At 35.5% G+C, this 27,733-nt stretch overlaps 4 protein-coding genes across 6 annotated transcripts in view; all 4 read right to left on the bottom strand.

Moving 5' to 3' along the window:
* Nucleotides 1-1,308: 1,308 nt before the first annotated feature.
* On the bottom strand, nt 1,309-1,894 carry LOC21408181 (probable steroid-binding protein 3). The gene has a single exon (XM_010106209.2). It carries the CDS (start codon nt 1,794-1,796, stop codon nt 1,494-1,496), a length of 303 nt encoding a protein of 100 aa, XP_010104511.1. The 5' UTR covers nt 1,797-1,894; the 3' UTR covers nt 1,309-1,493.
* A 2,723-nt stretch (nt 1,895-4,617) lies between these two features.
* LOC112093088 (ER membrane protein complex subunit 4) lies at nt 4,618-9,438 on the bottom strand. The gene is made up of 6 exons (XM_024170869.1): nt 9,156-9,438; nt 9,014-9,070; nt 8,345-8,498; nt 7,993-8,090; nt 7,833-7,898; nt 4,618-4,925 (listed from the first exon to the last, which is right to left on the bottom strand). The coding sequence occupies exons 1-6, from the start codon at nt 9,384-9,386 to the stop codon at nt 4,887-4,889; spliced, it is 645 nt and encodes a 214-aa protein (XP_024026637.1). The 5' UTR covers nt 9,387-9,438; the 3' UTR covers nt 4,618-4,886.
* Nucleotides 9,439-12,611: 3,173 nt separating this feature from the next.
* LOC21408180 (thiamine-repressible mitochondrial transport protein THI74) lies at nt 12,612-17,720 on the bottom strand. 3 transcript variants are annotated; one of them, XM_024170854.1, is made up of 8 exons: nt 17,541-17,720; nt 16,020-16,415; nt 15,155-15,369; nt 14,735-14,805; nt 14,559-14,660; nt 14,270-14,387; nt 13,817-13,952; nt 12,612-13,261 (listed from the first exon to the last, which is right to left on the bottom strand). In XM_024170854.1, exons 1-8 carry the CDS (start codon nt 17,619-17,621, stop codon nt 13,199-13,201), a joined length of 1,182 nt encoding a protein of 393 aa, XP_024026622.1. In that variant the 5' UTR covers nt 17,622-17,720; the 3' UTR covers nt 12,612-13,198. The 3 variants fall into 3 exon arrangements, with proteins under 3 accessions (XP_024026622.1, XP_024026623.1, XP_024026624.1); XM_024170855.1 differs by lacking the exon at nt 17,541-17,720 and adding an exon at nt 16,865-17,204; XM_024170856.1 differs by lacking the exon at nt 17,541-17,720 and adding an exon at nt 16,865-17,204 and having other exon boundaries at nt 14,735-14,799.
* Nucleotides 17,721-23,585: 5,865 nt separating this feature from the next.
* The window catches only part of LOC21408179 (IAA-amino acid hydrolase ILR1-like 6), a 24,194-nt gene continuing 20,046 nt past the window's right edge, over nt 23,586-27,733 (bottom strand). The window contains exons 3-5 of the mRNA XM_010106207.2: nt 24,826-25,137; nt 24,486-24,614; nt 23,586-24,245 (exon numbers count right to left, since the gene is read on the bottom strand). Coding sequence (XP_010104509.1) covers nt 23,877-24,245; nt 24,486-24,614; nt 24,826-25,137 — 810 coding nt within the window. The 3' untranslated portion in view covers nt 23,586-23,876. The remainder of the gene's footprint in view (nt 24,246-24,485; nt 24,615-24,825; nt 25,138-27,733) is intronic.

Genomic DNA, 27,733 nt, shown 5'->3' with positions numbered 1-27,733 from the left:
GAAAACTTTGTTTTCATGACTTCGTTTGTTAACAAACTTGAGAAGTTTCTTTATCATTTGATTCTCACTGCAATCCCTATAATCATAATAGGCATGCCATTCCACCTGTTAAATCATTGTGCTTGCAACTAAAAAGCACAAAACTTCAGCAAAGAAGAAAAATAACTCTGAAAATGTTGTCACTTTCAACTCTCAAGCTTTGAAAGAAAGGGGCCACCTTGAATTCCAAAATCTTGTTCATATACTTGTGCCTTTGAGACCTTCTTCCTGGTTAATATAGATGCCAGCAAGGCCATGAGAGATGTAGAAAAGCAAATCATTACCAAAGCAAGCCCATATGCCATGTTCCAACTAAAAAAGAAGACGACGACCAAGAACAAGGAAAAAGAAAAGATAGAAAAACATGCGCCAATTACTGATAGCAGTAAATTATCATGATAGGCAAAGCTAATGAAAGTTTTCAAGTATTGAACTTCATAAAGAGAGGAAGCTTTGATTCCTTCAAGGCTTCATTGAAGCCACCATTATGACTCATTGTTTGGTCCATGATTTCTGAAATTAAAGAAAGAAGAATGAAAAAATGTTTCAACAAGTTCTTTAATGAGAAACTGAACACCCTGGAGCATTGAAGTTCCCAATTATTTGCCAATTTCTTCAGCACAGTCTCAGTGGTAGAAGCAGTTCAAAAACATGAAAATTTTAAACTGAGAAGAAATCATCAATACCGGTAACTAGAAACGAAACCGGACAGTTGAAACCATGAGCATTTGATGTAGACTGAAGAATGAATACCAAAGACAAGCAATCAAGAAGAAAACATGAGGCTTAGCTTCTGTTTTCCCTTGATCAAAGACTACAACTACGAGTAAGCCAAAACACAAGTGCTTAAGTGTGCAAATAAGTACTCATAATGCGTTCTAGCAAAAAAGTACTCATAATGCAGAATAATAGGATCATTATGCTACAAAAAGAGAAGAACACCAATTTTAAGCTTCATATATTATTCATAGCCTAGCCACCATGAATTTCAAGATCAAGCCAAAAATGGCCTAAAGTTGCTCATATGAAACGCACAAAGAGTGACCAAACCAGAAGGAAACTTATATGTAAAAGAATCAGACCAATAATTAGTCGAACAAATGCAAACAAAACTCTCAATATCTCTCAAATGTGAGGTCCATCAAGAATTATATCAGCTTAAGAAAAATATGATAATTTAAGGAGACCTGATGAAGATATATAATCTATTGTCCACTCATCAAAGTGGAAAGCGAAAAAAAGAAAAAATTGCTCAATTACTCACGTTAATTTATTATTATAATCCACATCCATTCATTCATAGCCAGCATCCAAGATCAGGTACACCAACAAAGTTTAGAAATTTCCACGTTATTACAGATACCCAGAAGCCAAAAAGTAAAATGCCACAAAATAATTACAGAAATCATAAGAGAAAACAAACATAAAGTCATCAAAGCTAGGGAATAATAATCTTAAGAAGCGAGACGACCAACAACGGTGTACTTGGCTTCGAACTTCTTCTCCCAGTCGTTGAGGACGCCGATCTCCTTGTCGGAGAGGCCTTCGAGGGAAGGAGAGACGTCTTCTTCGTTCTTGCTCATCTTGGCCAGAGCACGGCTCGCGTCCTTGCCGGCGAACACGGCGTACGGACCGCCGGGACCGTAGAAGGACTTGCCGGCGGTGACGTCGAAGATGCGTCCCTTCACCGCCACGTAGATGGGCTTCGAAGGGTCGCTGCCGTTGTATTGGAGGAGTTCTTGGGGTGTCATCTCCATCTCTGATTGTACGAGATTACGAGATTTGCACGGTCGACTCTCTGCAAGTGGATTTTTGTGTGTGTGTGTGTGTCGTTTTTTTATTTTTTTTATTTTTTTTTGTGTGTTTCTTATTGTGTTGTGTGGCGTCCGGGGAGAACCATAGTGGCAAATTTACTCATTTAGCCTTACTTTTTTTTTTTTTTTTTTCCGTAAGGAGGATTATTTGTCCCTAAATTATAGTGGGCACAGTTGTGGTCTTAATTTCTAGTCTTTTACTGATTTGAGTTTAGAATTTAAGTTTTACTACAGTAAAAAGTTTTCATAAATAATCACATTTAATTTTTTTGTTACAGTAAAAAACTTTCACATAAAATTACATCTCAACTCGAATCAACAAAACAAATGAGGCATAAAAAATTTCAAAAATTTACTGTTATAAAATTAGTGTACAACGAGTTTCTATTTTTTAATGAGTAAATCGTACATTTTATGTTGACCATTATCATGTGGATCAATTACTTTTTTTTACTATGTATTTCAAATAATAAATAAAATATTAATCATATTTATAACTTTTTTAAATTATTATACTCTCTCAATGCAATTCTTTTTATCTTTTAAGCTATTAATAGAGTAGGATGATTAGTTTAAACTTATTTGTTTACATTATAAAATTATTATCTAATAGACAATAAATATGATAGTAAAATTCACACCCTATTGTAACTAACACGTGCAATGCCTACTTTTACTAGTTCTATCTATAATAAAAGTTCTTTATTTTTTAGTCCCCGTCGTTTCTTGAATTGTGGTTTTTAGTTTATTGTCGTTTGCAGTAGTTGTCAATTCTTATGTTGTAGTCATCTTTTTGTGTCGTTTTGAAATTGTTGTCGTTTTTGTTGTCTCGTCTCTAGAGTTTATTTTCTTTTTGTTGTCTATCTTTTTGAGTCGTCTTTTGTTGATGACGTTTTAAAGGTTATTTTTGTTTGAAGAAGATGTCGTTTTTCCGTTAATATTGTTTTTGGTTTACTGTTGTTGTTGGTTTTTTTTTTTTTTTCAATTCAAGTCGTTTTCAGTTGTTAAACTTTATCGTCATTTCTCATATAATTTCGAGTGATATCAAGTTTAAGCCTCGCCAAACAAGCCGGCTCAAGACCCGTTATTGTTGGCCCGCTCCGGCCCTAACATATGAAACAAGGCGGGCCAAAGTTTTGAGCTGAAAGCTTATTCGGGGGACTCAAAACACTTTTTTTTTTATTTTTTTGAAAATAACTTATAAAATTTCTGGTCGAAAGGCTAGGCAAGTCATCTCCCCTTTAAGGTCGACCCGATCCGGCTCAAAATTTTCATTCGACCCAGCCCATGTTACCTGCAATTTAATCTCTAATTGACTCTTAATTAATATAATTTTCATAGTGTTGTTGTTCCAAGTTATCATTTCTTCACACTCTTCTCCTACTTTGATGTGTTATAAGAAAATACCGATCACAATTTTTAGCCAACATATCAAATTCATGTACAAGTTTTAACCTTAATGTCAAAAGTTTTTAAAAAATATAAGTAACATAATTATGTAGTAATTGATATAAGTACTATAATTGTTTTGTTATATGTTGACTTGACTAGTAAGAATATGTTATATGTCCAAAAATTTCTCAAACAAGATTCAAATTCCAAGAGTCCATTAATTTATCTCTTCTTTTTCTTGAGAAAATTTTTGAATTTAATCTTAAAAGCAGTATGTGGGTCATGATTCTTATTTATTACTTTTAGCCATTTTAATTACTATATTTATTTAACTAAAAAAATATTAATTAAAAATAAAAGATAAAAATATATACACTCTAGAGATGCTAACCTCATACCCTAATCCAGACGCTAGCACAGACGGAGTTTTTGTCTATAAAAAGTTCCATCTTTTTAAACCAAATTACAAACTTGTCATTCTCTCAGTTTATCTCCCAAGAATCGAGTTGGAAAAAAGAAGGTACTCGAAGCATGTCTTTTGCAGAGCTTGAGAACGCTGATTTTATGTCAACTATGCCTTGCCATTCGTACGAAGATTATTGTTGATTCTGATGGACAAGAGCTAGTCAAATTTGAGTGCCTTTTGGAAAAATAAAAGGAACACAAAAGTCTTCGCTGGCTTTATAGGTTTAAAATTTTAATTTAATTTGAGATATGATATTTTTTTTTTAAAATTTATTATAATAAAAAATATTAAATGTAATATTTTTTGATAATTTTTAATTGTAAAAGTAAAACGATTGAGGCTAAAAAATTCGTCAAAAAACCTCATCTTGAGAATGCCCATTACATGAATCTGGTTTCTATGAAGACTATTGATCAACTTTGAAGTCGTTAGTTGCAATGCTCACCGATTTAAGTTTTCAGTTTTAAATTTTTACAGTAAAAAACTCTCAAAAAATGTTACATTTAACTTTTTCTGCTATAATAAAAACCTCTAAAAAAATATCACATCTCAACTTGAATTGAAAATTTGAATCCGCGAAGTGAACGAAGCATTAGAATGGCATTTCAATTATGTTCTGAAAAATGGTCATTAGTGCGTTTTTATAGAAAATAACGGACACATGGCATGCTCCGAAGACAGCATTTGTATTGTAGTCTAATTTAAAGAGAAATGACACTCTTATACCTAAGTGTAAAAAGAGTGAGTTATTATTAAGTTAATTTACTTTAAAAAAATAAAGACCACATGTATCAAAAGATTAGGTTAGCGTGTATTTAACATTCCTTTTGTCTCCTTTTTCCTTCTTTCTTTGTTTTTATTTTTATTTTTTATTTTGGTAAATCAATAGATCCATCAGTTACCATCAACATCAACGTGCTAAAAACGTGTCATAGATAGAAAATTCATCATTATCGAATGAGTAAGATAAAGATAACAATTGCACTACAAAACTAGTCTTCATCCCCACAAGTTTCATTATTGTCACTCAAAAAATAACCTAATTTGGTTCATCTTCCATGCTGTGCTCAGCCACTAAACAGCCTCAATAGCCTGCATATATTTCCTGCTTTGGTAATGTCTAACTCGTTCTCTCCAGAGATTGATCCATGTTCAAACAAAATAATAAATCAATATCAACGCAGAGGAATACCACCGCCGGAATACTCAACCTCCTGAAAATTAGACAAGAAAAAGTTATTAGATGAAACCCATCTCTGCTAAATTAGCTACAAAGCTTCCAAAAGAAATCCATGGCACATAAGGCTCAATTTTGCCTCTAAGCCAAGCAATAATAAAATAAAAAAAAACACTGCCAATGGCCCTTCCCTATATTATACATTTTAAGGACTAAATAAATCATGGCATTCAAGAGCCTAAATCTGTGTGGTAAAGAAATTAGCATATCATTTTCAAATCAGAAACGAATGCGCACAACATTATTTGTATTAGTAGAATGTCTCGTGTCCTCTAATAATACCTCATTATAGTTCTTTTAACAGGGACTTTGACAATCTTACGTCACAAGAAAAACCTAATGTGATGTATACAAGAGGAATCAAAGTCTCGAAAGTTAAAATTACACTACGGAAGATGAAAAAGGAAAAGACATCGTGGGCCAGATGATATTCTAATAGAGGTTTGGATGGCGTTAGGAGATGCTGCAATTGTGTGGCTCACTAAGCTTTTTAATGAGATACTAAAGAAGAAGCATTTGCCTGATGCATAGAGGAAAAGTATTCTTGCCCCTATCTTCAAGAATAAAGGAGATGTGTTGAACTGTAATAATTATAGGAACATAAAGTTAATAAGTCACTATGAAACTTTGGGAGATAGTTATCGAAAAGAGATTAAGGGCCACAACTACCATCTCAAGTAACCAATTTGGCTTTATGCCAGTCAGATCAACCACGGAAGTCATTTTTCTTCTTAGGATGCTGATGGAAAGGTATAGAGAAGTCAAGACGGACCTGCATATGGTCTTTATAGATTTAGAAAAGGCATATGATAGGGTGCCGAGAGAAGTTTTATGGTGGGTGCTAGAAAAGAGAGGAGTGCATGTGAGGTATATTAAGGTAATTAAGGACATGTACGATAGGGCGGTCACGAGTGTGAGGACTGCTGGAAGCTACACGGCAGAGTTCCCCATTCGGATCGGCCTTCATCAAGGATCTGCTCTTAGTCTTTATCTTTTCACCATCGTGATGGATGAGCTGACAAGAGAAATCCAAGATAGAGTTCCTTGGTGTATGCTTTTTGCGGATGATATAGTTTTAGTTGATGAACATAGCGAAGGAGTCAACCGTAAGTTAGACCTGTGGAGACAGACTCTCGAGACGAAGAGATTTAAATTAAGTAGGGCGAAAACTGAATACATGCATTGTAGGTTTAGTAACTCAAGTAATCAGAGTGATGAAATTTCTTTAGATGGTGTGGAGATTGGGGCTTCTAGAAAGTTTAGATACCTTAGGTCTATAGTACAGTACGAAGAAGATATAGAAGAGGATATTCAACATAGGATTAAGACAGAGTGGGTTAAGTGAAAAAATGCTACGGGAGTTTTATATGATGGGAAGATGCCTATTAAGTTGAAAGGAAAGTTCTATACGATTGTAATCTGCCCAGCTATATTATATGGTGGTGAATGTTGGGCCATTAAGAGACATCATATATTTAAGATGAGTGACAGAAATGCGTATGTTATGATGGATGAGTGGCCATACGAGAATGGATCGTATAAGGAATGAAGTTATTCGTAGTAAAGTAGGTGTAGCACCAATAGAAGATAAGGTGCGCGAATGCCACTTGAGGTGGTACGGACATGTCCAACGTAGACCGCTAGAAGCACCAGTTCGTGCTTGGGAGGACATTCTTATACCTAATACTAGGAGATGGAGGGATAGACCAAGAATTACGTGGGCTGAAGTCGTTAGGAAAGACATTCTAGATCTAGGCCTTCAGGAAAGTTTAATTTCGGACAGAACCGTGTGGAAAAGTGAAATCCATATAGCCGATCCCAATTAAGTTGGAATTAAGGCTTGTTGTTGTTGTATAGTTCTTTTAACAGGGATGCCCAATCCTACATAAACTGGTTTTTCAAAACAATGTTTTGCTTCCTTCTTTTTCTTTAATAGCTATCACTATTTGCAAGCGTTTATCGCATGCATGTAATGTTTTATCAATTCGTTATGGATTGTAATTGGAAAGGGAAAAGGTTCGAAAAGGAAAAGAAGAGGAACACAAATATCTGATTCAAGTGTATACTTGAACATTAGGAAGTAGGAACTACATGTGAATTCCTATTTTAGTAAGTAAACACATGAATGGAAGGAAAGGGAAACACTACATCCATTCTCTTTCCATTCAATGACATGTAAATAACGCCTTAATTCTCATAACTACGAAATGTAACTCCTCTAACTCTTGTTTTATTGAAGTACTGTTGTTAAATCCCAGTACGTTTATAGGAGTTTAGTTCTCTGATAAAAGAAAAGAAATATTGTTTGTGCAAATTTGTTTTTACTTCTCAAAAACAGTAGGACATACAAGGAGCACTTAGTTAGCGCTTAAAAAAACTTGGACCTTGTTTGGTAGGAGAAAAGAAAATATGGAGCGAGAGGTAGTAACCTAGGAGAAGGAAATATAGAAGGGGGAGAGGTCCTTTCTCCTGTGGTTCTTGGTAAGAAAAAAAAGGAGAAAAAAAAAACTTCTCTCGTCTGGTAGAAGACACAAGGAAACGAAAAGATTTTATGAATACCATAGCCATTTTATCCTAAGTTAGTTTTATTTCCTTCAATATTCAGTTTCAATATTTAGTAATGAACTAATTTGACACTGCAGTATAATTCAGTGGATAAATTCCATCCACAACAATAGGTCCTAAAATCCTTCCACTGATCCCCTACGTCTCTCTCCTCTCACTTTTCCCTCCTACCAAAAAATCTCTTAAAGACGTAGACCTCCCTAAAACTGCCCAAAAGCCTTTTAGTAATAGGTTATTGAAAATAAGCAAATATCAGACCCATCATACATCAAGCAAATACCACATGTAAATTAACTCATCCGCTTAAGAAGAATTGTACCGGAGCGGGAGGTAAAGATGAAACCCAGTCTGACGCATGCGTAGGAAGCAACCCCAAAGTGTTAAGCTGCCAAGATGAAGAAAGAAAAAGTTATACAAACTAAAAACCTTGAAAATTACTATGAAATGAAGAAACTGAAAGAGATGGAGCGATTACTCACCTTCCAAACACCTAGTGCCAGACCCACCAAATTAAGGGCAATGAATAGCAACTTAGGGACAAGGAGATCTACCTTGCTGTCTTTATAAGGCTCAAAAACTGCAGAATCAAAGCAAAATGTAACAAATACAGAATATAGTTAGAATTTGAAAGGTAAAGTTTCACCCATTGATCTACCTATACCAACTAAATGAATTTGCACCAAGATAACAAACAATCTACCCTTTGATTGCTTTCTTACTCTTCCTCTCTAACAAGTCATTCTAGGCATATAGAATTAAGAGTTGAAACAAGTATGAGATCTAAAAGAGAAAACAGACAACTACAAGTACAGAATTAGTATAACATCTTACCCTTTCCGACGCCCTGTAATGCACTTATGGGCTGCCAAAGAGCAGAGAAAGTAATTCCAATGCTAAACAAATGCACTGTACTTCCAGCCATCCACATCATGAACCCCATCATCATCAAATTTTTCAAAGGGGCCTGCGCCACCTCCCAAGCTTTCTGTTGAGAAACACAGCACCCGCGATGTTAGATTACCGCCGCACTCTTGATCTGGTTTCTCAGCCAAAAGGCAAATTCACTTGAAGCGAGTAGTGAGATGGCCAATTACTCAATCCACTCTTTTCTTTTTTTTTTTTTCTTTTTTTTTCCCTAGAACAATCTACGACAAATTGAGTAAACAAAACATAATCTTGTCCACAAATAAATGTTTCCCGATGAAAATGATATTCAATCAATAGATATTCGAATCTTGTCACGTTATATTCCGAAATTGAATTCTGGAGGTAGCTAATCTTCAATCGGACGAAAGAGCTGCTTAGATTCCAATTGAATCTCGCAGGAAGGGAAAAAAAATTAAAAATTAAAAAGTCTCGGATTGAAATTTGTAAACTAATTAACAATTATTTCCCTAGCGTCGTCTTTATCCCTCTCTTTAATTAACCCTAAAACCTCCATACGAGAAAATTGACTTGGAATGGGGAAAAACAGTGAAATAGAATTAGGAAAAGAAATACCTGGGCTTTCCAATTAGCTTCGGCATCCTTCTTTTGGCGACTCACAGCGGAATCGTCCTAGAAAATACCCAATTAACCAAAATTTGTTAGGAAAAAAAAGAAAGAAAATCCCAAAATTATAAAGAGAAGAAAGAAAGAGAACCTGATCGAGAGAGGAGCGAGAGAAGCCGGGAGGATCAGGGAAGTCGCGGGAAGAAGGAGAAGAAGAATAGTCGGAGAAGTCAACGGCCCATCGACGACCCACTCCCATCACTGCTTTGCCTTTTTCCATTTCTCTCGTCTTCTTCACTCCAAAAAAAGTTTCCTTTGAGCTGATTTTCGACTTTCGATTCACTCGCTCTTCTGAGTTCTGTCCCTGTTTGCTGATATTCATGGATTGGGCATCTCCGTATATGCTCTCTCGGGTTCGGTTTTCTGTGTTCGGACCATCCACGGTTTTTTCCCTCACCTTTCTAAAAATACCCTCATATTAGATTAAGGTCTTATTTTCTCCTATTTAAATTTTTAATTCTAGTTTACTATAGTAAAGCATTGTTGATACCCGATTTTATATCAGGCCCATTTAAGAGTCTAGGCCTAACCATGGCTCCCGCTTGGAGAGGTTTCAAAATTAATCAGATTAAATACAAATGGATGATGAAGAATTCCTAAAAAGTCTTCTTCTCGTCCTTTTGGAAGCCTAAAATCCTTAAGTCCACGTCTTGAAACCTCTTCCTCTTCATCAAGGTTGATTCTCAATGTTTTGACTCCAACGGCGGCTCTACCCGCACCAGACATGCCTAATGAAGGCTCCCTTCGTGGCAGGCATGTCTCCCGGAGCATCCTCTTCATATTCAAGTATGCCTAACAGAGCATTTTCCGTGTCAGACATCCTTCCTTTGGACTTCTTCTCGCCCAGCTCACCATCGGAGCAATCTTCGCCTAGAGCATGCTCACCCTTCAGAGCAGCTTCACCCGGAGCAACCTTCGTTTGGAGCACACTTACCATCAGAACAACTTTCGTGTCAGAGCTAACTTAACGGCTGCTTAGCCAATATTGTATAAACCATCTCTGACAAGGTCTGACATGCGATCAGACCTGCGAAACAAGAAGTCAATGGAGTACAAAGTTGAGTCAAATACTCTTGAGAATTTCAAACATTGAAACTCTTCACATCAGCTCCAAATCTAAAACTTTACGTCCAAGTCTTTCCATTTTGGGTATTTTCTTTGTTAATCCAGAAAGTCACTTAATCACCTTGCTCCAAAGGGAATTGCGTCTACAAGTCTCCATCGGAGCGCCGCCGATTGGGCTTCGGAGCAGCCACCATGAACCTTTCTTTCCATTTCCGGACCAACTCTTTTTCAACCCCAGAAAGGCTTATGGTAACTTTGCTCCATTTGGATCGTGTATGCATGCATCTTTCAGAGCGCCACCAATCCACCTCTAGAGCAAGTGCCCAGAAGTCTTCATTCCATTTTTGGCCAATCTTTTTTTCAACTCCAGAAAGGTGCCAGAAGGCTTTACTCTATCGGGATTGCTTGTGCAGGTGTCCGTCAGAGCACACTATACGAACCTCCGGAGCTGCCACCAAAATCCTACCAACTTCACCTATAAATATTCTCATCTTCCTCATTCCAGATGACCTGAAACCTTTGAGCCCCCATCTCTTTCATTTCATAAGGTGAATCCATTATCATCACCAACCACTGTCTTCATCCTCTTCATATCACTCTCTCTCCTCCTTCAGACTTCTCTAGTTTCTTGCTACAGAGACTTAAAGTTCTTCAAGCTCTTCAAAGTCTCTAAGTGTTGACAGCCATAGAAACTTTTCCAAAACACTTTTTAATCCATTTCCACCACCATCTTTAAACTCTTCAAAGTTTCTTCACACATTTCAAGTTTTCATTTTTAGGGCCACTTCTGCTCATCATTGGAGCAAGTGCTCCGAGTGCCGTTAACACTCCCATAGCAACACGCGCTGCTCTTGGAGTTCCCTTCACCAGAGCCTTATCCACCTCACCAACTTCACTCTCACTCTCCTCCACGCCTTATCCACCACTTGAGTCACCATCTTCACTCCTGGAGCAGCCCGCGCTTGTCTCCAGAGCACTGCTCTATCAAGGCACCTTCGGCCTCCTCTTCTCCTTCTCCATCAACTACTTGGTTGCACCTCCCACCATTCTTCACCTCCAGAGGTCTTTTATTTATGTATGCGGATTCTCTAACATATTTTACAGGGTATTTTCATCATTTCGGCGAATAAGAGGGTCCTAGGACACTCGTCCTTCGGCCAAATTTGAGCTTAACCGACCCACTTCTTCGTTGGAGGTTCCGCCACGTCGGATCCGCTTCTGACAAACCGCGTGCTTATGCATGCCAACCCCATACACGCCGACCTTCCGGATCTACCGGATCGAGACATTAGAGTGACTCTGCATTCGCGTCAAAGACACTTCTCACGATATGGAAGACTCCACTTCGCAACGTGACACTCTCAATACTACCAACCAAGAGGAGGGCGAGTAACCCACAATCCTAGACATTGTGGCTACGCTCTGAATCCTTGGAGAATCTCGCAACGAAATCCTCTCCGGAGTGAACTCGCTCCGAGAGCACTTTGACAAGGACCCTACTACGGGTCTCGCTGAAAAGATGCTACTCCGCAAAAAGCCTCCGCTGCCGAAGCACCCAAGCCTTCAGAGCAAGCATCCGACAGGCTGATCACTCACGACAACGTTTTCACCATCTTGAAGTAGCATGCTCACGGCGTCACTCCAGAGGACGCTAGGAAATACTTCCAAAATGAAGAGAAAGTCACCATCATCCAACTTAGTAACACTATTCATAGATGGTTTATACGATATTAGCTAAGCAGCCGTTAAGTTGGCTCTAACATAAAAGTTACTCCGAATGAAGCTGCTCCGACAATAAGCGTGCTCCAGCGAAGGATGCCTAACATGGAAAAAGCTCCGTTAGGCATACTTGGATATGAAGAGGATGCTCCGGGAGACATGCCTGCCATGAAGGGAGCCTCCATTAGGCATGTCTGGCGTAGGTAAAGTCTCCGTTGGAGTCAAAACACTTAGAATCAACATTGACGAAGGGGAATAGGGTTCTAAGGCCTGTACTTAGGAATTTTAGGCTTCCAAAAGGACGGGAGGAAGGCTTTTTTGGAATTCTCCATTATCCGTTTGTATTTAATCCAATTAATTCTGAAAACATCTCAAGCAGGATTCAAATTAGATCGAATTAAACGAAAAATAGGCCTACTTAATCACACATGGCTCACTAAACCACAACTCACAGAAGTTCCCTGAGCGTAGCTTGAGTCCACAAAGCGAGTTTAATAACATCGTGTGACACCATAATTAGACGTGGACCGTCAAATAGGCATGATACAAAATTGAGTATCAACATCCATATAAAATAAAACACAATATGAACTCTTCATCATTTATCAGAGTTGGAGAGACACTGCAGTGCAACCTTTGAGGTTTTTTTTCCCCCCTTAAGATGTGTATCGTGAAATAGAGGAGGCGGAGAGAGACAGGGAGCTGCTGCCTGTATGGATTGAGCTTTAAGAGCTATACGGTTTCATTATGGATTGGACGTTAATTAGGAATATGGACCATTAAACTTATATATGTGTTACAGATACAGAGTTTTTAAAAATAAAATTAAAAAACTTAACTGAAAAATATGATATACATATAAACATATAAATTATACATATATGGTTTTGGATTCCCAGATTGAAAAGTGCTCAATCCACAATCCGATTCAAAACTTTCATATTAGGAAAATCTCAATCCATGTCTAATCCAAAACTTTTTTCAATATAACCCAAAACTTTAGATTGCATTGGATTTCATAGATCAATCGGACTGACGGATTCTGTGGACACCCTAGATAGACTACCCATCCAACAAAGCGGATGGTAACGTGGATCCGTTTTAACTAACGGAACAGAAATGGTACAACTGGTTTGAGCGGGTTGGCAGGTTTGATGAACAGTCCTAATGGCACCGGTTTAGCATAATGCTTTACAATGTTGTTTTTTAATGGAGGTTGTATCCGCATAGTTGTATGCCATGAGATAATCAGTACATGAGAAAAGAGAGCACTGATGCTCCCAAATGTTTCATGTGTACATCTGAGTCCTACGTCTAAACTTCTGCTGCCCAGAAGTTCATGAATAACTGTTACAATTCTGCCTGGTGAAAAAACTTGTCGGAGAGATTTGCCACCACAAAACCCGCGAAAACCTGAAATTGTCAATGTATAGTCAATGCGATCTTCATTGAGATAAAAATGAACTATATTGCACAAAAAGGATTGCGTAAACTTTCGAAATCTTTGACTTCGCAACTAACTTGAGGTTACGAGCACACTTACCAAACCGTGATGGAAGCAATAGAAAAGGTAATGAGTTTGTAAAGTACTAAGACTCAGGATCATTAAAATTTCTTTTTTGGTGTGTACTACCTATTAGAATGGTCGACTTACGATATGCGAACATATCAAAGCTATATAAGTAAATTTAGCATCATTACCATAAGGCATAAACTGAAAATTAATATCAAAGGAGTGCAAACATTGACATTCCTTTTCTTTATTCCTTATACTGGGTGTGTCCCACCAAACTACCATTTCTAAGACTCAAAAGATCAAGCCCCGCAAAGTTGAAAAGTGACTCATATTAATATTGAGTAAAGAACAAAAGCCAATATTTGGTTTTCTCGTGAGTAATAAGACTAATGGGTAAAGGACCGCAAGAAAGAAAGATATTGACTGAGAATAGGTAAAAAAGGTGAGTATACCTGGACGCAGCCAGCGATGTAGATAGCGGAAAAATGACGGCCATGTATTACCATGTCCGCCACCATTGCAAGGGGAATTGTCAAGGACATGCCCAATGTTGCAACTAAAGGAGACGTCCATACCACAGAAAGAGCCCTGTTAATGTTTTAGTGGGTGTTAGTCTGTTGGAGAAAGAACCGGATAGGCATAGCTTGCAGTTAAAAAGTCGGAAAAGACGTTGATGGAACAGAATTTAAGCCATTATTTAGGCACATCACTACAGAGTACCAAATCCTGCACCATACACACTTCATTTTTTTACTTTGAAAATGATTATACAAGTTCAATTGCCTCATCTCTGCAGGTAGGCAAAAGGTTAATTTTTGAACAGTAAAAGAAAACAGAAAGTGAGGTTTCTATATTCTGGTCTTGTTCACTAAAACATTTATACATATGGAGGTGGTTTTGCATACCAAAAGTAATCAGAAAGGACACTTCCCACAAAGCCATTCAATAGCACAACTTCCCCCATTGATTCTGAATGCGGAAAGCTAAAAGGAGGCTCAATCCCAAGGGCATTCAGCGGCCACACTGCAAGAATGGTGATCATGTTAGAAAGGCAACTCTAAAAGAGAAAAATGGGAGCCAAGAGCATGTTTTAAAGATGTACCGTGAAAAATAAGAATTTGGTAACCTAACAAATTGGCAATGACAGAAATGAAATGGATCACTAGAAAATTACTAGTCCACTAATCCACTCACCAAGCCACCAAAGACCAAGAAAAGTGAAGAGGCCAATATATCCAAAGAATTTTTGCACATCACCCTTATCTCCTTCAGATCCAGCGAATTTCTTAAGCAGCACTGCTTGAACCACAGAAAAAGTATTAATAATCGTGCGGGAGAATTTACACAGGATTTCAAAATAGAAGCCTTGCCTGTAAATAAGCCATATAATATTGCTGAGAGAAGACCAAATATATCTCCTGTTATAGAATGCTTTCTAGTCCTTGACAAGCAAAAGCAGCATAGTGTCAGGAATAACCATAAAAAACTTGGAAAGACCAACTACTAGAACAACACATCTACAGCGGTTACAAGACACTCTTATATGAGCATAAAAAAAGGACAAACATTTTAATTTTGCAACTTGAAATCCTTATACAGAGAAGTACCAAGTAACAAAAACCCATTGTCTACTAAAAGAGAATATGCATGCTATATGTGGTCTGCAAGTTATTACCACAAAAAATAAAATAAAATAAAATTTGATTGTATATTTGGAGACTGATAAGGAAGAAAATTAAGAGGAAAAGACAAAGGCCTATTGTTGATCTCTTAAGCAACTATAAACTTACTCTGCAACACTTAAAAGTTCATCAGGTGCCCAGGTTTTTCCAACAGTGGTCATGGCAACACCGGCCATGCTGATAAAAACAGCAACCACCTTTGGTATACTTATGGAGTCCTGACCAATAAAAGCTCCGAAAAAGAGTGTAAATAACCCTGATGTAGACGTTAGGACAGTGGTACTTGCAACGCTAGTATTTGCCAATGCGGAGTTTGAGAAATACTGCATCAAACAAAACAATTGAACCGCGTCATATCCAGCTTCAGAAAGGCCTCAATTACCAGAAATGCATATCGCTAGACCACATCAAACTAACATACAAAGTAAAGACAGCTAAACGAGGAAAAATCGAACAAGAAATTTATTGGGTAGATGCTAAATAGATGTAAGGTTAGATTATGAGTCTGGCCTATCCCCGAGATTGTCTTAATTATAAACAAGGTAATGGAAGTATGTGTTCCTTATCAATATAGAGATCAATTTGGAAATACCGATATTATTTATTTTTTTATACGGATCAATTTGGGAATATTGATATTATTTTATTTTTTTATAATGATTTGGCAACACCGATACTGACTAAGCTGGAATTAGTGCACAAATAGCAGAAAAAGTTTGACGATTTGAGTTTTCAATCCGAGCTGAGATGTGATTTTACGTGAGATCTTTAAACTGTAGCAGAAAAAGTTGAAGACTTTTTATGAGAGCTTTTAACTGTAACAAAACTGGAATTGAAAACTCGAATTGATAAAATGAACGAGGCGTAAGTAATTCGTCCAAATGCCATTCCTATAGAAATTTAATACACGTGAAAACTCCAAAGGCGACATTTACTAGAGAAAAAAAGAAAAGAAAAAAGGACTCAATTCTACCTCTGTGAAGAACCATATTGGGGCTAGATATAGGCAGTACTTTGCAATTTCCCATGAACTGTACTCAGAAGATTGTTTGAGCAAGTGAGGCTTATCTTCTTCATTCGTTGCATCTAAAAGTCTCCCTTCTTCCTCGTCAGTAAGATCTTTTCCAGTAAGTAGACGCATTCTCATATCACTTTCTGGACTCTGATAAACTCCATTAGTCCTAAGGGGAATATCAACCCCTATCAAAGCACTCATATCACTAGTGTCATTGTAAAAGTTACTAAGTAATCTTGGGTTCAGTAAGCTGCAGATCCAGTCTTTAAAAGCGGCGATGGGTAATAATATAGCCATTAGAGACACTCCCAGATAAGTTAGCGCAAATGGTTGTTTATACTCTTCGAAAATTCTCTGCAGCAAACAAATTCCATAAGTTAAGAATCAACAACAAAAATAAACCGAAGATCAGAAGGAAATAGCACTGTATATTAATGAAGTCGTGCTTCCTTAAGCAAAGGGAAAAAGGGGAGCTTAATCTAAACTTATTGACCATTTAATTCACAAAATTCCATCATGTCTGGGGTAATTTTATCATAAATATGGGGGAATGGAGGAGGGTGTAGATATCATTATATCAAGTTCTAAAAGTGATTTGTAATTTGTTTCTGGCTTCAGTAATGGTTTTCATATACAGCATAAACTTTTTCACTTCTCTTTCCATGCCTCTCAAGGGCAAAAAAGTGAATCAGAAAAATTAGCAATAAACAGTTTGATCTTCAGTATTCACCCATGGCCTACATAAAATTATTAAAAAAAAAAAAACTTTAAGCAACAAACAATTTTATTGAAGTATCCCAAACCTGAGTAACCTCAGCGTGGGAGACCCATAAGAAGACGAAAGTACCAATCAACCCCAGACCTGCCTTGTACCTCCAACCCATAATCAAACCACTACCAAATCCCAAAACCTTGAATTTCTGATCTAAGATACGATCTGGGTTTTCTAAAATTTCTTTATAACATCAATTAATACAAAGATAATCTCCAAGGCATTTGCCGGCTTTCATATTTATGAGATTTTTGGCAATTCCAAGGCTGCCAGAGTTGACAAATATTTTTGGTGCCAACCGCTAAGAAGCTGCATAAGGGGGAAAAAAAAAAGCCTCAAAATTTTCAGTTCCAGGCTTCATTTGGGGTCAATGAGAGTGACATGTTTTAAGTATTAACCATTTCTTTGGTTCTGAGATAACGCGGCAACAACAAGAATCCTTACAAGGAATTTTCAAATATGCGTTTTTTGAACCGTTTTGGGTTTCATAAAAGTAAAGAAACGTTTTTTGAAAAGTCAACAACTTTTTTACTTCTTCTACCTTTTTTTCTAAACACCAAGAAAGCAACGGCAAGTTGCCATGACAAAAGAAGGAAAAAAAAAAAAAAAAAAAAAAAAAAAAAAAGATAACCAACCACCATAACCGTCAAAAAGTCGAAAAAGACAGAGCAAGAAGAGACACGAGAAGTATGAAGAAAAAACCAAACCTGGGTAACCTCTGCAGAGGAGACCCATATGAGAACGACGGTGCCAATCAACCCCAAACCCGCCTTGTACCTCCAACCCATTAACTCAATTCACTGTCGAACTCCAAAAATGTTGAAATTTGATCAGTTTTACGAATTGGGTATTCCTAATTTTACTGTAGAACAAACATTTCTGGAAAGCTTTCCTACCGCCGAATGATAGTCAATCGAAAAGTACACGTTTATATTCGTTTTAAAATAATTTTATTTTTTATATGAAAATAAAAATAAAAATATTTTTAATTTTAAATAAAATTTATTTTTAAAAATGTTTTTTTATTTTTATTTTATTTTATATTAAATTAAAAAATTATTTTTATTTTTATTTTTTTTATTTTTATAACGTTAAATGCTATTTTCAAAATATTTTTATTTTTATTTTTTTAAAAGGCATAAAAAAAAGTATTAATTTCAAACACGACATTAATTTTTGAGTCAAAATAGCATTCCGTTCCCCTTAGGCGGTGGCATCAGCGGTGGGTCAATGATAACGATGGGCTGTATTGTTTTGTTTAAATGTGCTTTGGTTTTATTTATTTTTTTTCATTAGAAAAATATCGTTTCATCGTTAAAATAATTTATTTCTAATGGTTAATTTCAAAAATTGCTTCTAAACTTTATTTCAATTTGTTTTAGTCTCTAATTTTGAAATGTCTCAAATTCATTCTTCATCGGTTAATTTGATTTAGTTTAACTCTTTTGTTTTTGTTTTGTTTTTTTTTTTTTTTGGGAATAAAAGGCTATTTATATAGTAGCAAGCTCACTAATGAGTAACTTGGTGGCAACAGGACCCACCATCCCAAATGAAACAAAACCAGCAAAGTTTGCACCCAAAGCCCACCTAGCTAAGAAATTATGTCGAAGAAAATTGCTAAATTTATCCGTGAAATTAGTCAGTGAATCGGGTGTACTTCGTCATCATATTTATGTGGTGTACCTATTTAATAAAAAATATTTGGATGTTTTTTTTATTTAATTAAGTTTCTCTTTAACATTTATTGTTTAGTTGAAATCCTCATAGAATAATCCACCTATAATTTTTTAAATTAATTAACTTTGATTAGCAATATTTTTAATCTTTTATAAAACTATTTTATACATTTAGATTAGTTTAGAAAATTTGAAAAATGATAGCGAGTCAATCACACTAAGAAAAAATAGTAAATATAAAACATTTACGATTGAGGATTGACTATATATATGTATGTACGTGTGTGTATATAATCTGTAAAATATTTCATTAAATATTATTTGTTCTTTTACAAAAAAAATTCGTATATAACGTGGTAAAAGGAATGTCAATTATAATAATAATAATAAAAAAAAACGGCTTCAAGAAAATAATAATAATAATAATGCGAGATTGTCTAGTGGAGAACTTGTTAGTAATACTAGTTGTGATTCACCCCCAAAAGGATGTGCGGCAACAATCCTACACTTTGAAAATGTATATACATTTTGGTTCTAAATATCATTTTTTTTATAACATTAATGTTAAATTTTGTTATTAATACTCCTAAAAAGTAATATTATTCCATTTCAAAAAATATAGTAATATTATTAAGTTCTATTGATAAATAAAATAGCCAACTCCTGCAATCTGCACTAAAAGCTTCAATGCCGTGCTTTTACTTAAACTTGATCTGTGTCGTGCGAAACATTGAGGCTCAATGTGTGCAAATTTCTCAAGTTAGCTTTTTGCAGTTCAACTATACGCTGAAAATGTTATTTATCAAAGAGGGGAAAAAACTTTACTAGGTAAATTAATACGAGATTTAGCCAGCGCACAAAGTATATTATTATTAATTTACATTTTCAGTATAATCTCTTAAATTGCTAAGTTTGTTGAACCAGCGCACAAAGTAAATTAATATTAAGAGATTATATTAGTTAAAAAAATGAGAGATTTAAGTATAGAAATTAAGTTGGTTTTAACTAAATAATAAATGTAAAACACATTAGGAAAGAAAAACTTAATTACATAAAAATTACATAGAAAAAATCTTTCATTTGTTAACTTTTTATTGGATGAGTGTACTACGTAAGCATGATGACGTGGTACCTTGATTTAAAGTTAGTTTTGACGAAAATGGATATTAATCAAGAGTTGGAGGTAAAAGTCTAGACTTATGCACATTAAGGAGTATTTGTCTTTTTTCACCAATATGCTAACTCATTACAAGCCCTCTCAATCCAAGAAAAAGACTCCACCTTAACATTCTTAAGGGCTCGTTTAGTTAACGCGTTCAAGTCAGTAATTTTGATTCATTAACGGGAACTTTATGAGAAAACAATTAGCGAAAAAATTTTAAATTCAAATTCTTTGTAATAGAAAAAACACTATAATAGAATCAAAATCAAGGGTTTAAATACATTTACTAAACGGGTCTAAAATATCTAAACAGAGCAAACAAGGAGTACATTCCCAGTGGGGACATTGAAGGCCTTTACATGAAGCAGACACCAGTCCCAAGCAATCGCTTTCACAGTCTATGGTTGAGGTCCCCTTAATTCAGTCACTCAAAACGCTCGAAAGCAGGCCAAAGTCTTTGCACGGAAAGGAGAAATAGCTTTCTCAATCCCGGTCCAGGCTAAAATTGGCTCCCCCTCATGATTTCTTAACACCACAACTAGACCTGCAAAACCATTTTAAGCTTCAGCAACCCCGCCGGCGGAGGTTGCCACTTCCGAATCCGCTGCGTGGGAGAGCTCTTTTGTTAATTGAATATAAAATATATAAATAAATGATTTTTAAACTTGATCAAGTCAATCCTTCGCTAATAACAATCATATATGGTATGAATCCAACATTTATTGCATACGAGAAAAATATATGATTTGTTATGATTTTGTGTAGGTTTATTATGTATGTTATTATAGTGTTTTTTTTTTATTAATTGAATGACAATTATTTATTTTTAAATGAGGTGATATAAATAATATTTTTTACCATGTTGAGTGGTTTTTTTATAATTTGCAGTTGTTCTGCCATCGTTTATTCGTTTGATGTAAATGAACATCGCCCAAATGCGTGAACAAGGATAGCAACAAGAAATTAAAAACAAAATAGCCATTGAGTGGGTAGCCCAACTGCAAAGGACTATTGTGATGGCACTGTTGTTAAAGACTCAATGATCCGTTTTGAGGGTCTCAAATATAAAGATTTATTTTTGCGAGGCTAATATTCAACCTAAAATGTATTTAACCATAACATATACTTAATGTTAGTACATTTTCATCGAGGGGTGGGTGGGACCCCATAATAGATCTTCACTACAAATGTGTAAGGAGCCTCTTTGGTATGCTAACACCGATCACGTTGAAAAAAACAAAAACAAAAACAAAAAAAAAAGGTGACGTTCTTGAGTTATTATGTGCATGAAGTTGAATCGTAATGCATCCAATTGTTTGTCATCGGAAGATTAATAGGTATAACGTTGTTTAACGCAATTGACCTGCTCTTTTGTGTACATTAATATAGATATAGATAGGAGTGTCCCTAATATTTTTAAGGAAACTTTTTTTTTTTTTTTTTGTCTTGAACACTATAGGCCTGTTTGTTTCTGTTTTAAAAAATGTTCTTCTTGTTTAACGAGGAAAGAAAAATGAAAATGACATAAAAGTAGTATTTGGTTCAACACACCAGAAATGAAAACAAAATCATTTTTGTATTTTTCCTAAAAATTACCACCATTGTGAAAACGAGCACGATCTAAACTCGTTTTCATTTTTCCATTTCAATTTTCTCTTCTCTGAAATTTTTTTTCTGCTATTCACTTCTCACACGAGATCTCTTCCTTAATTTCTCCGTTCTCTTCTCCGGTCTTCTCTGATATGAACCTCACCAACAATGTGACGAAACCCGTAGCCAAATATGGGATACGATCCAAGATCTTCAAGAATTGATGGAAACCGTGACCCGTTGCTTAGCGAAGCAGGAACCTTGGTATGGTGAAGACGCCACAAACGAGTATGGAAATTCCGTTTGATAAGTCAAGGGTGAACGCCACAAGAAAAACCTTGATAAGTTCGGAATAGTTCTTCAAGAACTAAGAAAAATATCTCACAAACTGAATAAACATCAAAACTTTCTATTAATTTCATTTTCAGCCTTAAATAGCCGAAAACAAGCTGAAAAAGGTTTAAAAATTGAAAAGTCATATTCTATCTTTAATGAGATAGAAGCCTAAAATAAGATAAACCTAAAAATAAGATAAACGCAAGCCTAAAGCTTATCCTAGGGAAAGAATCCGAATTTGACTCCAACTCCTTCCTAAAAAACGCCTATTATGCAATTTAAATGTTTAAACTTGAAAATTAAACCTAAAAAGATAGAATTATGATAAAGGCAAGTCTTTATCATCAATATAACTTTATCCCGGGCTGGAAAATACATCTAACTTCTTGAAATTCCCCCTTGCACGTGTATCCTGGATTGGCATGCAAGTTGGCCATGCAATGGCTTATTGGACGTGTAAGACTAATTGGCTCTCTTCCGGAATGGCTCAATGGACGTGTAAGACTAGTTGGCTCTCTTCCGGATCGACTTTGATGAGTATGTCTTGCATCCGTGATGTTCACATCATTCTCTTCTGGTCAAGCTCAGACACAGTTCTAAGATTGAAATTTCCCACTTATATAATTCTTTCATGCAGCCCTTCACTCTCTCTCTTCTCTCATATTCTTAAACCCACTTTTTCTCTCTTTTTCTTCCACACCAGAAACCGAACCTTCTTTTCTCCTCCCTAATCCTTTGAAAACTCCAATCCCGTAATTAGGATTAAGGCTCAAGTGAAAGCCCCGAAAACTCCATTAAAACTCAAGGTTTTGAAGAAATCTTGGAGCCTAAGGTCTATATAAATGAAGGTGTGCTTTTAAATCATGTTTTGACTCCTAAATTTGAGATTTTAGAGGTCTTTGTGTGGATCTTGGTGGTAATCCAAGTTTAGTATTTTCATTAAGTGCTTATTTTGTTGTTTAATCTTCTTTTCTTGTCTAATAAGGAATGGCTATGGTTAGGTTTCACATTTTTATCATGTTTAATATATTAAAAATCATATTTGCACGAAGGGTGTTTGATAAAAGGGTTAACTTAATTTAACACTATAACTTTTAAATAAGTTATGGCATGTTGATAAATCTAGATTTTTGATATGTTTTATTATCTTTAATAAGCTTTTTATGGAGACTAAAGTGACCTTAATTGGATGAGTAGATGATTTTATCAAAATTTTGAAATGTTACTGTGTGGCTGGAACTTATTGTAAGATTTTCAATATGTCTGGTCTGTATATTTTTATTTTTCTAAAATTATTAGATCCAAATTTTGGGAAACTGGTTTATGGGCATGAGCTAGACTTGTTATGGGTCATGTAGGATTTTGAATCATTCAAAAAGCTTATTTCTAGAGAGAGTTTTTATTATTTTAAATATTATTACATGTTTTCAAAATTGAAACCACCAAACGTAGTTTCAATTTTTTTTTAATTGAAAATAATCTCTGAATAAAACTACCAAACGTATTTTCAGAAATAATTCTAAAATGGAAATAAAAATATTTTCATTTTCATTTTCATACAAAAAATAAAATCATTTTAAAATGAGTTCCAAACGCACCCTATAAATCAAGCTGATTTCATTCTTCTGTTTTCTATCTAGCTTGTTTCAAACTTTCAACTTTCATCTAAACGTTTTTTTTTTTTTCAGCAGAGTTTTAATTTTGTTTCCGGAAGCATCAAATCTCACATGAATGTTTTTGAGACCACGAAACTTAACAAGGAAAAAAAAATGAACAAACTCTAGACTTTATTGCGTCATTAAAATAAATAAATAAATGAAACCACAGATAATGTATATCAAACCACAATTTCTATGCGGCGTTTTGCCCTCACTATTAGCCATTTTCAAGAATACTTGTTGTGATTGTACGGAACAAATGACAATTTATAATAGAAATTGATAATTAATGGTCCTCTCAACAAGAACAACTAATATTGACATTGAACGGCCACCAAAATATATATATATATATACACACAAACACAACGTTATGAAAACAACATATAATAATGGCCTACAAGTACTAATTATACAATCATGTAATACTATTACAACATGTAGTACTGATCTACCACTACAAGAGCTCAGGAGCAAAGCCCTAGCCGCCTATTAGGAACATTTTTAATCCTTTACAAATTGCATACACCACAAAGGTGCAAAATCTAATTTTCTTGTACCCCCTCAATAATATTGACTCCTACATGATTTCACAAAAATTTTTATAGCTCGCGCACGTCATTAATGTTGGCGCTCGTTGAGGTATCTTTCGGAAATGGTGGCGTGAGTGGCGGCACCAACGGGAAGAACATCTTCGTCGATCATGAAGTGAGGCGAGTGACCGGTGTGTATGGAGCCTAAGGTCTCATTCCGGACGCCAATGTAAAAGAAGGCCGCTGGAACCACTTCCGAAAAGAATGAGAAGTCCTCGGCGCCCATCATCGGCGGAACAACCCTGAAATTTGCCGGCCCCACCAAGTCCACCGCCACCTTCCTCACGTGCTCGTACATCTTTTCATCATTCACAGTTGGGGGGTAGATTGTGTACTCCTTCTCAAAGAAGTCCACCTCCGCTGAGCATCTATAAACCCTAGCTTGCTTCACTATTACCTGCTTTTTGCAAGTATATAATCAGCTATCCATCATTATACCGTAATTAACTAATAATAACAGATTCTCATGTACTCAACTCTGAAAGTATAATTGAAACATTACTATAGAACTTCACATGATTCTAAGTCTCAATTTTTCTATACACAAACTTTGGTTTTCAAAAGAATCAAATTAATTAGTGAAGAGTGGTCTGTATAATGTGTTGATGCGTTATATTTACAGAAAAAATATTATTACCTCTTCTATTCTCTGAAGAAGTTGGTAGAAGCTTGTGTTGGAGAAGGCCCTAAACGTGCCACCTATAACCACTGTGTGTGGTATCTCATCCAGATTACTGCCTCCATTAAAAGTAGTCACTGACACAACCTGAGTGTATATATGGTCAATTTGTAGTGCCATAAAGAACAATGACCACGTATTAATATAAAGTAATATAGGATCTATAACCGAACTCCATCATCTATAAGTTGTACTACTGTATGCTGTTCCCAGATATTCAGTGATCAGTTTTGAATCACTGAATAGTAGTGAAATATAAAGATTTTGTGACAGGATATATGTTGAGAGAGGTACACACCTGGGAGTCGAGCGGGTTGGCTTCCCGAGACACAATACCCTGCAAGCTGATAACAGCGGCTGAAGCAGCCAAAATGGGGTCCCCCGAGTACTGGGCATTGCCACCCTTGTTCCCAGTACTAATCACGGCCCTGAAGAAACCGCAGCCAGCTAGCAACGGTCCGGGCCTCGAACCGATGATTCCAGTCGGGTGCTCGTGCGACACGTGTGCCGCAAATATGGCCTCCACGTCCTCTAGAGCTCCGTCTCCGATCATCCGCTTCGCGCCGTTGCCGGCTTCCTCCGCTGGCTGGAATAGCAGTATCACGGTTCCCTGGTTTCAAGCAAGCAATTTTGAGTATATTAGTTAATTATAATTCATTAGCAAGAAATGTGAAAATTAATAAGGTGTTACTTGTATTAATTAATTAGCTAGCTCATTATTTTTCATAGCTAGCTACCAACTAGTATAACATGCCATCTAGTTTGTCACTTAGAATCCAATCATTAGCCAAGCAAAATCATAATCCTTCCCTAAACATGCAAAAGAATCGATCATGCATAATTATAAACACAGGTTACACAACGGACTTGGCCTTATTAGTATTACTAGTCAATGATGACAGATTATAGATATCAGAGTTCCAGACAAAAGCATGTGACTCTCACGACCAATATTAAAAGCATTAACTTTCGAGTCATTAAAGGTTCTAACGTACTTCCATAGCGTGTTATATATATATACATATATATATATACACACACACATATAAACAATTTAAACACGTGCAGCTCAAAACGTTACACTCAGATGGTAAAGAAAGATGTGTACAAATCTTTACAACTGAGAGAGAGAGAGAGAGAGAGAGAGAGAGAGAGAGAGAGAGAGAGAGAGAGAGAGGGCCTTATCTCTCTGCATTTGAAAGGCCATTCCAGCTTGTCCCCTAATAACCAAATATTATGTATTTTTGCGAAATATTGCACATGCATCAATTCCAAAGTTCCAATCAATGAGCTGCCTCTCCTTGCGTCCGGCCAATCACGTACGATTAATAATAAATAGATGATGACCAGACTGAACGGACAAACATACTTTTACTTGTTTATATATTATATTATCATTATGTATGCTTTAAAAGTATGATTCAGCCACTCTGACCAGTATAGTACTCTCAGAGATCAGCGGCCCCCTTCATATAATTGAAATAGTGAATATATTCATCGCAAGAGTAGGCTGGTCACTATAAGACAAAAACGAGAGTTTAGTTTTCTACCACAGATTTCTGGACATTAATGACCTATTGTTTTATGGGTTTAAACCCACCTATTTTGATTTAAACAGTGTTTTTTTGGTAAAAATTTAAATTTAAAAAGTTTCTAATAAAATTTGAATTCTGATTCAAATCTTTGAACCCATCTTTCAAACGCGTACTAATTTATTAATTTGGTCTCGGAGATAACCTTTTACCAATAATATATGTCATTGCAACTTTATTTCAAATCGAAATCTCCACTTGATAATTTATACTATGGCTTACTGTCATTAATTTTCCCATTAGCACGAGAAAAACATTGTTTTAATTAAGGTCTCGTTCATTTCACCGATTTAAGTTTTCAGTTTTAAGTTTCTACAGTAAAAAACTCTCAAAAAATGTCACATTTAACTTTTTTTGCTATAGTGAAAAGCTCTCAAAAAATGTCACATCTCAACTCAAATTGAAAATTTAAATCCGCGAAATGAACGAAGCTTAAATATTCCACTTGCTAGCTATCTACTTTCTTTAACTTTTTCCGAATTGAAAGCATATTTAAGTGCGGTACATGCCAGAGATTCGAGTTTACGTGTCAGAGAATTTTTTTAATTTCATGCAGATAAAAAAACGGTATACAGGAAGGACAAATGCATTATATACCTAAACGCAAATTAAAAATAGAACATGACGCGCTTGTCCTTTTGTCCATGCCTAAACGCAAATTAAAGAGCACAACCCATGATATAAGTAAAACTAACAAGGATTAATTATCACCAAAAATAAAAAAAAATAAAAAAACTAGTGAGGGTTGTGAAAAAACCAAAAGAGAGAACGGCTTCACGGACACAATGAAACTAATTTTTCCTATAAAAACCAAAAAAAAAAAACAAAAACAAAAACCAAAAAGTCAAGTACCCATCCTCCAGTATTAATTGATCCTTTTGTAAATCATCATTGTTTGCCCATACAATGAGACTCTCCCTTTTGAAAAAAAATACTCAGTGATGACTGAAAACCGAACAAACAATAGGAATAAGAACCACTAAAAGTTATATGTGATTAATGAGGGAAAAAAAAAGTTATCTGTGATTATCTTACTACATGGAGTGATCGTGTTACAGCGTACCTTTCACCTTTAAAAACGTTTGGTACCAAATGCATATTTATAATCAAATAGATAAATCATGATTATATTTCATGTCTTATAATTTCTGCCTTTTTTTTGGGGGGGGAGGGAGTGGTCGGGAGATGGGCTTTTCCTTTTATTCTCTCTGATGGGTATAACTTTCCGTTTTATTCTTGTTTTTATTATTCCGCAATATAACATTGATAAATGATATATATGTCTGTGTCTATCAAAAAAAAAAAAAAAGATTGATATATTTACGGACAGAATGTCAGAAGCATAAATGCACGAGAAGTAATGCCCACTGAGCATAACTTCAAAATATAGAAAGAAACCCTTGAGCCAAAAATAGTTTACCATTGAGAAAACTCTCAACGAGATAAATACTCTTTAAAAATATATGGATCATAATTTTTATTTTTTATTATTAATTAATAACTTTTATAGTTAAATAATTATATTAATAAAAGAGTATTAATTAAGAATGAAGAATAAAAATTCAATTTTATGCACTTTTAAAGATGAATTTTATAATTTTCTCTAATGAATGT

Source organism: Morus notabilis, unplaced genomic scaffold, assembly GCF_000414095.1.
Source record: "Morus notabilis unplaced genomic scaffold, ASM41409v2 Scaffold485, whole genome shotgun sequence".
In the NCBI taxonomy this organism is placed as follows: Eukaryota; Viridiplantae; Streptophyta; class Magnoliopsida; order Rosales; family Moraceae; genus Morus; species Morus notabilis.
This window is presented reverse-complemented; position numbering and strand designations above follow the sequence as displayed.